At 33.4% G+C, this 12,460-nt stretch overlaps 5 protein-coding genes across 5 annotated transcripts in view; 3 read left to right on the top strand and 2 right to left on the bottom strand.

Annotated features, from left to right (window-relative positions):
- LOC116340533 (UDP-glucuronosyltransferase 2B30-like) overlaps nt 1-1,417 on the top strand; it is a 43,173-nt gene extending 41,756 nt beyond the window's left edge. Inside the window, exons 2-4 of the mRNA XM_031767085.1 lie at nt 533-684; nt 730-900; nt 981-1,417. Coding sequence (XP_031622945.1) covers nt 533-684; nt 730-900; nt 981-1,417 — 760 coding nt within the window. The remainder of the gene's footprint in view (nt 1-532; nt 685-729; nt 901-980) is intronic.
- Nucleotides 1,418-1,452: 35 nt separating this feature from the next.
- LOC116341161 (ubiquitin carboxyl-terminal hydrolase 14) lies at nt 1,453-3,762 on the bottom strand. The gene is made up of 6 exons (XM_031768072.1): nt 3,525-3,762; nt 3,280-3,455; nt 2,714-3,198; nt 2,471-2,627; nt 2,145-2,393; nt 1,453-2,082 (listed from the first exon to the last, which is right to left on the bottom strand). Exons 1-6 carry the CDS (start codon nt 3,538-3,540, stop codon nt 1,708-1,710), a joined length of 1,458 nt encoding a protein of 485 aa, XP_031623932.1. The 5' UTR covers nt 3,541-3,762; the 3' UTR covers nt 1,453-1,707.
- A 436-nt stretch (nt 3,763-4,198) lies between these two features.
- LOC116340523 (fibroblast growth factor receptor substrate 2) lies at nt 4,199-7,933 on the top strand. The gene is made up of 2 exons (XM_031767071.1): nt 4,199-4,654; nt 4,741-7,933. The coding sequence occupies exon 2, from the start codon at nt 4,932-4,934 to the stop codon at nt 6,633-6,635; it is 1,704 nt and encodes a 567-aa protein (XP_031622931.1). The 5' UTR covers nt 4,199-4,654; nt 4,741-4,931; the 3' UTR covers nt 6,636-7,933.
- A 242-nt stretch (nt 7,934-8,175) lies between these two features.
- Nucleotides 8,176-9,441, top strand: LOC116340525 (BLOC-1-related complex subunit 8 homolog). Its single transcript, XM_031767074.1, has 5 exons — nt 8,176-8,322; nt 8,387-8,473; nt 8,534-8,624; nt 8,690-8,847; nt 8,975-9,441. Exons 1-5 carry the CDS (start codon nt 8,280-8,282, stop codon nt 9,184-9,186), a joined length of 591 nt encoding a protein of 196 aa, XP_031622934.1. The 5' UTR covers nt 8,176-8,279; the 3' UTR covers nt 9,187-9,441.
- LOC116340522 (carboxypeptidase N subunit 2-like) lies at nt 8,880-12,190 on the bottom strand. The gene is made up of 6 exons (XM_031767069.1): nt 11,528-12,190; nt 11,294-11,454; nt 11,031-11,179; nt 10,766-10,932; nt 10,133-10,689; nt 8,880-10,061 (listed from the first exon to the last, which is right to left on the bottom strand). Exons 1-6 carry the CDS (start codon nt 11,791-11,793, stop codon nt 9,472-9,474), a joined length of 1,890 nt encoding a protein of 629 aa, XP_031622929.1. The 5' UTR covers nt 11,794-12,190; the 3' UTR covers nt 8,880-9,471.
- Between the last annotated feature and the right edge of the window lie 270 nt (nt 12,191-12,460).

Below are 12,460 nucleotides of genomic sequence, written 5' to 3' on the forward strand. Positions count from 1 at the left end.
TTGATTTTTAATCCGAAAATACAATGGGAAAATCTTTCACTAAAAAATCATCCGAGAATACTTTTGTGACACAGTCAAGAAGTCTGGCCCATCTCATAAAAATAAATAAATAAAAAAGCCAAATGCTAAGAGTAACTACAGCCTGTAAATTCTCTTTTGTTTGAATTGAAAGAGCAAAAGTAATCCTATACATTTATTTAGTGTTTTAATTGCTGGAAGAACTATTCAATTGTTGTCGTTGTTATGTGCTGTAAAAATTGGTGCTGTAAAAGATTTTCCAAAAAATATAACAAAAGGTCATAAAATAGTCAAAAAACGTCATAGAACGAACATGAATTATCATACAGAACTTTTTGTTTCTCTGGATCGTACAGTATTGAACAGATTTTCTATTTTAAAAATGGTAATTTTTTGTTTTATTCATTTTTTTATCGTTGAAAATAATAAAATGTGTGCTTCTTATTTCAGAATTTACAAATTTTGGCCCTGTTTTGTGCATTGGTCAATATCGTCCATGGCTATAATATTTTAGTGTTGGCGGAGTCCATATCAAACCGTCAAAACCTATGCCGAGTGATCTTCAACAATTTTTGGACGAAGTCAAAGATGGTGTGATTTACTTTAGCTTTGGCACATTTGTGAACGCATCGCAAATTCCAAAAGATAAATTCAACGTGTTTTTGGGTAAACAAAACAGGGTTCTTAACTTTTTAATGATGATTTATATAGCAAGGGCATATGATTATTTTTCAGAAACTTTCAGTAAGCTGAAGCAAAGAGTTATTTGGAAATTTGAAAACGAGGCCATTCCAAACCTTCCGAAAAAGGTTCTAGTTCGAAAGTGGTTACCTCAAAATGATATACTGGCCCATCCGAACGTTTGCCATTTCATAAGCCATGGTAATGTCATTGCTCTTAACCTGAGTTAATTACGTTTTCGTTAAATAGGTGGTATGTTTTCAAATTTTGAAGCCATTAATAATGGCATTCAACTTTTGATGATTCCGTTTGTGTTCAAAGTGCAAGATATGGCAAAGTTTTGGATTATAAAGATATAACGCACAAAACACTATTCGACAATGTCAACGAAATATTAAAAGACAACAAATATTCGACTAAAGCCAAAGAGATTTCGGCGATTTTTGGTGAGAATCAAGTTCATCCGATGGATGATTTCATTTTGTGGGTTGAATATGTGATTAAGTTCCGAGGTGCGAAACATCTGAAGTCACATGCAGTCGAAATGTCACTATTTTCATATTTATCCGTGGATGTGATATTGGTTCATTTAGTCATAGTTTTAGCTGTTATATACATCTTTTACTATATGGTATATACAATTGTTTTGTTTGCGAAAGAAAAGTGTTACATCAAACAAAAAGCAACAGTAGGTCCAATGAACCGAATGGCAAGTTAACTACTGTCAAAATCAATGTAGAAAATTTAAAATTCTGAATTTTATGAAAGGAGCCTTTAATGAGAACTTATTAAATGTTTCAATTCGACTAACAATGTTTTAATTTGATACACGGTATAGTATGTGGATTCTGCCTATTTTTTTAAAAAAAATATCGTATTAAAACAAATGATCGCAATTTAAAAAAAAGAACTGAATATTATCTATAAAATCGACATCTCTCGTTTTGCAAGCAAAAATATCATAAATTAAGAACCGGTGTGGTGAACGATTTAGTCGATGATAACATTTTATTGTTCTAGCATTGGTTCGTCAATAGGAACACGTAGAACTCGAGGTCCATACAGAAGAACGTAAGCACAGTGCCAGTCGCCGCCTCCGCTCAAACGAAGTACCTCTTCGCTTGTTATTGGACTAACAGTGTCATCATCGAATTTGTACCATTTGTCTTCAGTGGGCGATTGACGCACCCAACCAACGTAATGGCCCGAAGAACTTGAACGTCCTTGATGAGTTAACACTGCATGTAATGTATAATAACCGGAATTGTTGCTTCCGATGTCATCTTCGAATGAGAATGGCAGAGCCTTGGTTTTGTCATCTTTTTCTGGTTCATTTTGTTTGTCCTTTGATTTTGGATTTTGAAGTGCAGCATCCTCTATTTCCTATTCGAATACAAAAAAAAAATTGTGTATACTGAAAGATTCATAAAGTTAAAATGTGTTACCTTAAACTTTGATCGCATCGGCACCAATTTCTCTTGAAGCGACTTGCTACACAATTCAAATGCATCGAAATCGATCGGGAACTTTATATCTTTCAACACTTTGGCATTGATGCCTTCTTTGCCTTTATATTGGAATCGAACGAAGTTCACAGTTAAATAGGCCGGTAGACGACTGATTTTCGAAGTTCGAGAATAAAGTGCGTCACGGTCCAAAGTTGTGGATTTTTTCGTTAATTGCTCTTGAAGTTTCTAGAGAAGAAAAAAACAAGATATTTATTTACTTCTGTTGTAAAAAGTAATCGATTCGATTACGAGGAAATACGTACCGATTTAATTCCGCTCAGCATATATTTGACTTCTTGCGAAATGAAGCAACTTAATTGTAGAAAATTTTCCGCGCTAAATGTCGGCTGCTCCTCTTCACTTTCCGTGCACTTCATCTCAATATCAAAAGTTCCGCCAAAATATTGATCAATTAGGGAACTGAAATTAAAATGTTTGTTGAACGATATGTGTTTAAAAATATCGCAAACCAATAAAACAGATAAGATGCAAAACTGAAAACTTACTTGTAGCTTGAACTTAATTCACCATTTTTAATGGGCTTCAATTTTTGCTGTAACATTTTCAGTAGCTCCGACCAACATTCATTTGCATCTTGTTGACGGTATGAACCATTTTCTCCCGGTTGCGCGAATTGTGGGAATGCCATGTGCAGCGTTTGCAACAGAAGAACAGGCGTCACCGTCGATCCACTGTCCATTTGATCAAACACACTACGCATTGCAGCCGTAATTGATTGTGCCGATGCTAATGAACTGATGGAAAAATCTTCCTTGTATTCTTTCAAGGCAGTACGTAACTCTGGAACAGATTTCAGACATTGAACTACGGCATTCATATAACACGTATTTCCAAGATTAGTTAATCCAGATGGCAACTTGAGAGCCGATGCAAGTTCTGATTCATTCATGTCCTCAATAAATTTGGGCCGTTCAATGGGCTCCGATTCCATTAGATCATCTTTCGTGCCGAGCAACAAAATGACAGCACCCTAAAAATATCAACATAACGTAACCTCAATTGAAACCATTTAAACAACTGAATTCACATCGCTGTGGATCGCAATACATACATCCTTCAATGCAAAATTCCAATTGTCGTCTTTGAGTGCGACACCTTTACACATAACCTTTTGCCGGTGCGGTTGAACTCCAGTCAATGCGAATAGCTGAGCCTTAAACACCATTGGATCTTCATCCGTGTTGACTTGAATGTTTGGGAAATTTTCACGGCCCCATTTTACTTTCACTTAAGTTGATTGTAGAATTTTCCATTAAAAAAATAAATAAAATATTTCTTACACAGACATTAACTCACCATTGTAGCTCGGCATTTTGGATGCAATCTATCAATGTCACAATGTTAATTGGAAAAAGTAGCAAAAAAAACTAGAATGATCTGAAGTCTGTGAAAATGGTCGAGAAAATTATGATGACAAACAGTTTTTCTAGTGTTTTTCAGTTAGATTCAATGATATTGAAATCAAAAGTGTGTTATTCGTTCAAATAATAGGTAGCAATGACTCGACTGTTTGTAGAGAAGAGTGACAGTTGCTGTGCTCTGTTCAATTGTATGAGTGAGTGTGAGTAGATTGTATTATCGACACACAAGTATCAAAAATGTAATAATACGTTAAATCATTGCGTTTCAAATGTTTCATTTTCGATAAAAAAACGGCATAAAAACTTGAAAACAAAAAAAATATATTTTGTTTTAATTATAAATCGACATTCTTTCACAGGCAATTTTCGAACAAAATTACAAAATAAAATGCAATAGAAAGTTAAACTATACGAATGCAATATTACGTGTGAACGATGCATTACGTTTGCTCATCATTTTTCTGATACGATTTTTCATTCACCTAGACATTTCGACGTAGTTGTGCACACATCGAATGGAGATATGTCAGAACGGCCTTGAAATTGGATGAAAAATACACTATTTTTTTTTGTTTTGCTGATATTCGCTTTTAAAAATCGCTTCCATTCTCTTCATACTTTTTCATTGTGTTTTCTATCGTGTTCATTCGAAAAATCCATGAAAATCTAAAAACATTTATTCCGATTTTTCGCCTTTATCTTTTATTATTTACTTAATTCCAGTAGAGTGTATTGTAATTTTGAACTTTCTTTCATTTGTTGTGTTCTACATTTAGACAAAAAAAAAAACAACTCTACTAGTGCAAAATATAAATGTGTTTGTGATTAAATTCTTATTTGACTTTTCCTTTGTTACTTGTGACTCATATTTTTTCAATTAAATTCTGCACTGTTATCAATGCTGGAATTGTTATCATTATTGACAAACAACGTAGAACCGTACAATATAAATCAATAAAAGTCATTCGTTGTCACAAGTGAGTGAAAAGTGCGTAGTTTGCTCCAAAATATTTTCGATTCACAAACATATAAATATGTGATTGAAAATCATCCAACCAAAAGATTGTAAGTGTTCAATGGGCTTTTTGAAGTCGATGTCATTTTTTTATTTGCAATTTGTAACAATTGATTTATTTTATTTATCCAAATAGTTTTCTACGCAAGAGAAATGTTGACAATTCCATAATGAAAAACTGAGAAGAAAACGGTGAACAAACAAAATTAATGCGCACAAAAAGTGCATCGCTCATTCGTTCACACAATGAACGGTATGGTGTTGAATTGAACATTGAACTCTCCAGTCTATTGTGCAAAAAGCGTACAAAATTAATAATTTAGCCAAATGGGCGGCTGTATGAGTAGTGAAAGTCGCAGCAATAGCAGAATGGAATTGAGCGATCCCAATTCGAATTTATTTCGTGTGACAAATGTCGATGATAATGGTGTTGCACAATGGAGCGGTCATTTGACAATATCACGCAATGAAATAACATTATATCGTAAAAATTTGGAACCGACACGATGGCCATTGAAGTGTTTACGACGCTATGGTTACGATATTGATTGTTTTTCGTTTGAAGTGGGACGTCGATGTGCCACTGGCGAAGGTATTTATGCATTTAAATGCAGAGGAGCGGAAACACTTTATCAGACACTCGAAAATTACATTCAAACATCAACGGTTGGCGACGATGTAATGGGTCTTTTACCGAATTCAAATTCAATAATATCACGTACGGATGCATCATCACCGATGTCAACGCTAAGCAATCAAAATTCAACCACAAACAATATGATTGGCTCATACATTTTACCCAATTCACGTTCATCAAACACAAATAACCTGCGCAATGTGACCGACGATCAACGACGCAGCTATGATGCATCTGATTCAAATTATCTTGAACCAATTGCGAATCGAGCAATGCCACATTTTCATACGCTACCGGATGGAACCATTGTCGTCGAAGCACCATTGTCACCTGGTTCACCAAGCAGTTTGAACAATATACTCGAAGTGACTTCATTAAATCCATTGCCAAATACTGGACTGAATAATAATGGTGTAAGCAATGTGTATCTAGAATTTGATTTACGCGGCAATAACACCAGTGGTCGTGATAATTGTGTGAAAAAACTGTCACTCGATATTCCACCACAAGAATATGCACCGACCGTCAATTTTTCATCGTCAAACAATGAGATTCAAAATCCTCAAGTGATAGCCAATGAAAATAAATTCAATGGTAATCAAACAAATCTTCCTCATTCACTACCAGTTTCACCAACACAATCGAATGATGCATCCGATACGATACCTACATACGTAAATGTAAATGTAACACCTGGCGAAATATCAAGCACAGCATCAACGCCAAAAGTTTTACTCAACGATTACAGACAAAATCAAATATTTCGAAATAATGCTAACAATAACAATTATTTAGTCGATTCATCAAGTGCAACGCATTGCTATGAAAATCTTGAACCAAATGAAGTGCGACCGATTTTATTACGAAATCGTCGTTTGTCACGTACGGAAATGTTGGCCAAAGCTGACAGTCTTATCAATTCACCAACTACAATAAATGAAAATATTTCGGAACCATCGACACCAAACAACGGAAGTGTTAACTACATCGTACTTGATTTGGATCAAAGCCATTCACAGACCACCATATCATCTGCAACAGCAACAGCTTCAAATTTGCATGCCAATACAGATACTGCGTTGAGTTCACAATCATCGCCGATTAAAAATGCAAACGCTACTATATCATATACAATGAGCCCATCGGTTAGTGCAAGTACTCATTCAGTGTTATCATTGATGCTACCGGATAGTCCTCAGCGCAAAGAATTTGACTATGTCACTATTGATTTTAATAAGACACATGCGTTGTCCAATTCCATTGCACCATCGACAACAACCGAATGCGAAGGATTACGTAAAACACGACATAGTTCTAATGTTTTGCCCAATGTTCCGCCTGCAGTTGCAGCAACAAACACAGCATCGTCGCACAGCAATTCGGTTAGCGATTAAATTGTATGAAAATGATTCAAAATTGCAATAAAAAACAAAACCAAAATGTAGAACAACAAATGATTCATACGTAAGTCCATAACAGTTATGGAAGTCATAAATTGAGAGGCAAAAAAAGAAATTATTTTATAAATTCCAAATTCAATTAACTTTTGTATGAGGAACAATATCGCACAGTAGGTGTGTGAACAATTTCCCGTTCGAATTTATGTAAATAATTGGTAATGGATTTCTGAAGGAAACTCTCCGAGATATACATTTTACAAATTAATATTTCATTTTATACGGAGAATTCCACAAGAGACTTCCACAGTAATAGACGAAACATAACAACAACAAACAAACAAAAAATCGAAGAAAGAGTGTTAAAATTTTAATGACAATATTTTTTATTGAATCCGAATTGATAACAACAAATACTCTTACTAAAACACGAATCAGTCTTTTCTTTTGCCAAAGATATTCAATTTTTAAATGATGAAACGAAACCAAATACTCAAATCGAAAATATGGCGATTTTTGAAGACATTTAATTTAACAAAGACATTAATTTTAAGGAATTATGAATTCGAAACAAATTGATACATCGAACAAACTAAACATCAAAACCATATTTGTTTTAGAATGAGAGAAAAAAAAATCATATAAAAAATTATTTCAATGTTGTATTCATTTTAAAAGACTTTGTTTTATATAATTCGGTTGAACAGACAATTGAAAAAATCAATATTTGATGTAGTTTAATTTTGAATAGAAATGATTTTATCATGCTTTAAGCAGCTGTGTGAATTGATCAACATCAGTCATTTGAATACTGAAAACTGTTACAAATTATAGTCAACTTATATCTAAGGCCCAAAGAAGCTCATTTATGGCTTTTAAATATTATATCCTTATTAAGAGGCAGCTAAATTTTCTAAGAAAAAATGAATAAGCCAAAGACAAGAGTCGAAAAACTCCATAAAAAAACCAATGAAAGCTTTGAACATTTTGGATACAAATAGATTTACCACTCGCGAATATTTTAATATGTGCGCGTAATTTTCAGCAATGATTTTATTTTTTTTTCAAATCAAAGACATCACACCAAAATTTTACACTGGCACTAAACTGAAATGATTCGCCACTAACTGTTGGCGTTGATTTGAAAAGAATACACTGAATTGTACGGTCTATGTGATTTGTCGCAAACATAAATTATCTATTGTAAATACCAAAGAATTATTTATTAATCAAACTGAAATAATAATATATGCGCAGCTATAATTTTAGGAATAAAATAAAAAAGAATAAAATAATTCCTCTTGTTTATGTTTTAATTGAAACTTCCTTTGGTTGGGAAATGTGAACTATTTCGAAGGTGAGTCTAAAATCGAAATATCTTTCAAAAACTCATCAAACTAAAAACAATGGCAAGTATAAATAATTTGTAGTTTATTTCTTCTGTAAAGTACAACAGGTTTTGAACCCGCGCTCTGTTCAGTCACTGAAATGAGCAAGAAAACTACGACATGCGCAGTTTGACAGATCTACGTTCAATGACGTTTCTGTGTACAAAACACTTTTGACAACTGAACATAGAGTTGATAATTTGTTTACTTCATATTTTTCAGACCAAATATTCACAATTCTCAAATAATAAATATGATTTCTTCAGATCCCGTTTTGGATGAAAGAGTAAAGAAGAGTAAGTGTAAATTACCATTCAACAGAATTCATTGAGTTATTTTTTTTTAAATGTTAAATTGCAGCGAGTGAAAAAATGTCCGAAAATTTACATATTATTGGAAATGACCCGTCTTTGGCACTATTTCGTATGCAAGAACATATTCGAAAAGGTAATAATATTTTTTGTTATTTGTGAACTGTGAATAAACACGAAACTTTCAATTTAATAGTGATGCCAATGATTGTGGAACGTCGGGCTGATGTCGAAAATATTCAACACGAGTTGCAAGGGCGTTGTTACGATTTAGAATATTCTTTAAGGTAATTTTTTTATTCGTGCTGAAATCACGGCAAATATTTAAAATGAATTCTTTTATTGTTTTCAGTGCTATTAAATCAATAGATAAATCAGATGGTACGTTCAAAAATATTCAGGAATTGCTAAAAAGTGCCATATTTTTAAAACAACAACTGAAGAGTGAAGAGACGAAACGACGACCAGGTACATCTGGCAGCCAAAATTCGGTTTACAAGAGATTATCAGGTGAGAGTAATATTTGAAAATATTTACCAGAATTAATTTGAGACGTTTATTAAATAATAATTATTATTATATAAGTTCGTATGACACATTTTTCAAAATTCATGTAATTTTATTTTTATTTTTTCAGCACATATTCAAACAACATTAGAATTGCCTGACCTTGATTTTTCGGGTGCATTACGTGAAACGACTTCTCGCGTCGAAAATATGATGTCGTCAAATGCCCGAAACACTTCAACACAACCAAATCCAGTCACAAGCAGCAGCAGAGCCAGTAGCATTAGTAATGTTAGCACAAGCAGCGAAGTTATGCAACGATCACATACAACTCTGCATTAAATCACGTTATGAGATAACTATGACTATGAAAGCACACGAGTGTTCCGGAAGTAGTTTGGGCTATAATCGATTCAGCGATTTGCAGACTCTCTATTACACAAATTGGCCAACAAATTATTCGAAAGAAAAATAAATTCCTCGATAGAACTAAGAAGATCTTAAAAAAAGATTTAACAAATTGAATACTGATTTCATTCCCACGAAAACACTAAAAATGAGATTAAATATTGAGCGCTTATTTACAAAAATGTCTCGTAAATTTATTTTATTAAGATTAGCTTAAACTTAAAGAACTCCTCCGTTTTGAAATCTTCGATTGTTTCGAATATTTGTACGATGTCGTTTCCAGCGCCTAATTAAAATGAATAGAATAGCGACCGATGACGAAATAATGATAACATTTAACGCAACAATTAACCACAATCCGAAACCTTTATACCACAGCAATTCATACTCGTCCACTTGCTCTGAATAAAGATGACTGTAGAACCTTGACCGTTCATATATCGTCTTGTCTGGTTTGCAAAACGGTTCAGAATGATTGAGAAATGATACCAAGCGATGATGAGAGAATCTCGCGGGTGATGAACAACGAAGCTCGTACAGGTAGTGATGATTCTCTTGATTTACATAAAGCAATGGTACAAAGAAGTCCACCAGCCACTGCATATTACAATTGCATTCAATTGGATTCCCCTGTAAGTTCGCCCCATGATCTAATGCGGACCAATTCATCCAGTTGTGATCAATAAATTTCAGATTATTATAACTCAAGTCCAAGCCACACAATTTTGGTACTCTTTCAAATGAATTCCGAATTTTTCGCAGCAACGGACTATGCGATATTATTAACTGAACACAATCGGACTTTGGTGCTACAAAAATGGGAAATATCATTACTAAACGATGACAATTGAATTCTTTTTAAATAAAATGTAACCAGTACCAATGGAGTTAAACACATTTGCATCGAATTCGGTGAGTGTGGGTAGTTCGCTCAAATCAATAATATCTGCCGATAATTTGGTGGTGAATTCGATTGTTTTAATTGCATTTCCCCTGAATCTCAATTCTTTCAAATTTGGAATTTGAGAGCCCAAATATTGTGGAATGCTCTCGAACGAATTATAAGATGCGTCAAATACCTCCAGGGCTGGGTAGTGAAGTGACGATGGCAATGAATTGATATGATTTTTCGAAACGTTGAAATATTTAAGTGATAAAAATTTGATTCTATTTTTACTCGCCGTCGCAGTATTGAAAATTTCAATTAGTTCATTCTCTTGTAGTTCTAATTTTTGTAGATTTTTTGGATGTATTGCCATGGGCCAGTATTTTAATTGATTTTTTGCCAGCGAAATGTGTTCAATGCTATCGGGCAATTTCAACAAAACATCTTTTAAATTATTTGAAGATAAATCCAAAGTTCGTAATTCGTCAAGTTCTTGGAAAGCATTGGGTTCAATGTTTCCCAAAATATTCGATGAAACATTTATATAATTACTGCAAAAGAGATGAATAAGCATTAAATTGAAAATATTCCGAGAAAATTGTTATTGGCAATTGTAAGAAAACTTACAGTAAAGGATACGATGCAAAAGTATTACTGGTTATCAACATCATTTTGTTGCTTGATAAGTACAAGCTTTTCAATTCTAAATATTTATTTTGATTGCTATCAGTAATCGAAAACAATGCATTATTCTCGGCATACAATTTCTGAATGCGCGGCGAAGCATCCAATATCTGTTAAATTGTTTCGAGAGAAAAAAAAAACATAGGGAATAATGAAAACGTCTTCAATTTTGTTTGAGAAAACGCAAAAGAAAAAAGTCTGCCATTACCTCGTTCACTTTCAATATCGTTATCTCGTTATGACTCAAGTCCAACTCAATAATATGCTTACATCGCGATAAAATGACTCCATCGAATTCAGATAATTTATTGTGCGAAATATTCAGACGTTGCAGCAAATGCGTCGATTCAAATAATTCTGTAATAAATATAAATGCATGCATGTGCGTGCACGATGTGATAAAGAAGGTCAGTTTACATAAATAATAAATATTGAAACACTATGACTAATATGTTCTGTTTAAAATTGTACCTGATGGCAGACCATCAATAAGATTATTCGCAATCGAAATTGATGTCAAATTGTTACAGTATTGAAATGGATTGCCCGTTATATGCTCAATGACATTCTTTTCTAAATTAATTTCCACTAAAGTTGGTGTGATGGATGGTTTTAGTGTACTACACAACAGACTAAAATAGATTTAATTGAAAATAAATGATTTTATTCAATCGAAAAATTCAATGGTCAATTTCTCAAAATTACTTATTCAAATAGGTTAATTTGAAATCGTTAAATTTCACGGAAACCGTAATATTTCTGTTCGGCCATCGGATACTATACAAATCAATCGCTTGATCATCTCTATTTTTATTGCATGCAAAGAATTCTTCTGGGATGACACATGCCATATCCGAGCTATTTTTTGTTGGATCACAGACATTTGGAGTACAATTACAAAAATCACATATGTCACCACGTATTTGTGATATTATCACAAACCCAATCACAATTGAAAGTAATTGATACATTAACGTCTATTTTTATTTCTTATTCCGTCGATTTTCAAAACTTTTTTTTTCGTCTTCTTTCATCAACGCAACCAATAACTCAACACTGATGTTAACCACTCAATTGCTCTCACCAAACTGTATTTAACTGTGTACCGATTTTTGCTGTTTGGTAACGAAATTCGACCTTATCTATTTAACCATTGGTGTTTACTAAATTTATCACGGAATTGTTCGGAATTACCGAAAACCTTATTATTTATTTCATATTTGTTTAACTTTTTTTTCTTCTGTCTCGTCTCTCTTTCCGCCAACACAATAAACCTTGAGCGAAGATGTGTTGCAAAGTCGAAGTCAGAAAGTATCTATATTGTAAAAAAATACACAAACCATACCATGTTGAGCGTGTAGCACAATGGTGCTGTTATTTCGTCACTGAAAGTGTTCTAATCTAATCATAAGCAAATATATTTCATGCGAAAAGATAAGAATCATTCGTATATGGTATGTGTTGGTAGATTAAAAGGGTCTGTGCTATCAGCACATATACATTTTGTTCATTTTGTTCACTGATCAAAGGCAAATATTTGCTACGGATTCTAAACGATCGATAGCTTGAGTTCAATTCCATTTCTTTTGAGTACAGTAGTTTGTTGTTTTTCCGTACAGTCACTAATGTGTCAAAGAT

This window comes from Contarinia nasturtii, unplaced genomic scaffold, assembly GCF_009176525.2.
Source record: "Contarinia nasturtii isolate CC-2019 unplaced genomic scaffold, AAFC_CNas_1.1 Cnas_scaffold_695, whole genome shotgun sequence".
NCBI lineage: Eukaryota > Metazoa > Arthropoda > Insecta > Diptera > Cecidomyiidae > Contarinia > Contarinia nasturtii.

Coding starts and splice junctions, on each gene's coding strand:
- LOC116341161 (XM_031768072.1), bottom strand. Junction 2,628..2,713: donor GAATTAAGTTCAAGCTACAA/GTAAGTTTTCAG, acceptor TTTTAATTTCAG/TTCCCTAATTGATCAATATT. Junction 2,083..2,144: donor CGATGCGATCAAAGTTTAAG/GTAACACATTTT, acceptor GTATTCGAATAG/GAAATAGAGGATGCTGCACT.
- LOC116340523 (XM_031767071.1), top strand. CDS start 4,932: ATGGGCGGCTGTATGAGTAGTGAAAGTCGCAGCAATAGCAGAATGGAA.
- LOC116340525 (XM_031767074.1), top strand. CDS start 8,280: ATGATTTCTTCAGATCCCGTTTTGGATGAAAGAGTAAAGAAGA. Junction 8,474..8,533: donor GCAAGAACATATTCGAAAAG/GTAATAATATTT, acceptor TCAATTTAATAG/TGATGCCAATGATTGTGGAA. Junction 8,625..8,689: donor GATTTAGAATATTCTTTAAG/GTAATTTTTTTA, acceptor TATTGTTTTCAG/TGCTATTAAATCAATAGATA.
- LOC116340522 (XM_031767069.1), bottom strand. CDS start 11,793: ATGTATCAATTACTTTCAATTGTGATTGGGTTTGTGATAATATCACAA. Junction 10,690..10,765: donor TTTGCATCGTATCCTTTACT/GTAAGTTTTCTT, acceptor TCTCTTTTGCAG/TAATTATATAAATGTTTCAT. Junction 10,062..10,132: donor AAATGTGTTTAACTCCATTG/GTACTGGTTACA, acceptor CCATTTTTGTAG/CACCAAAGTCCGATTGTGTT.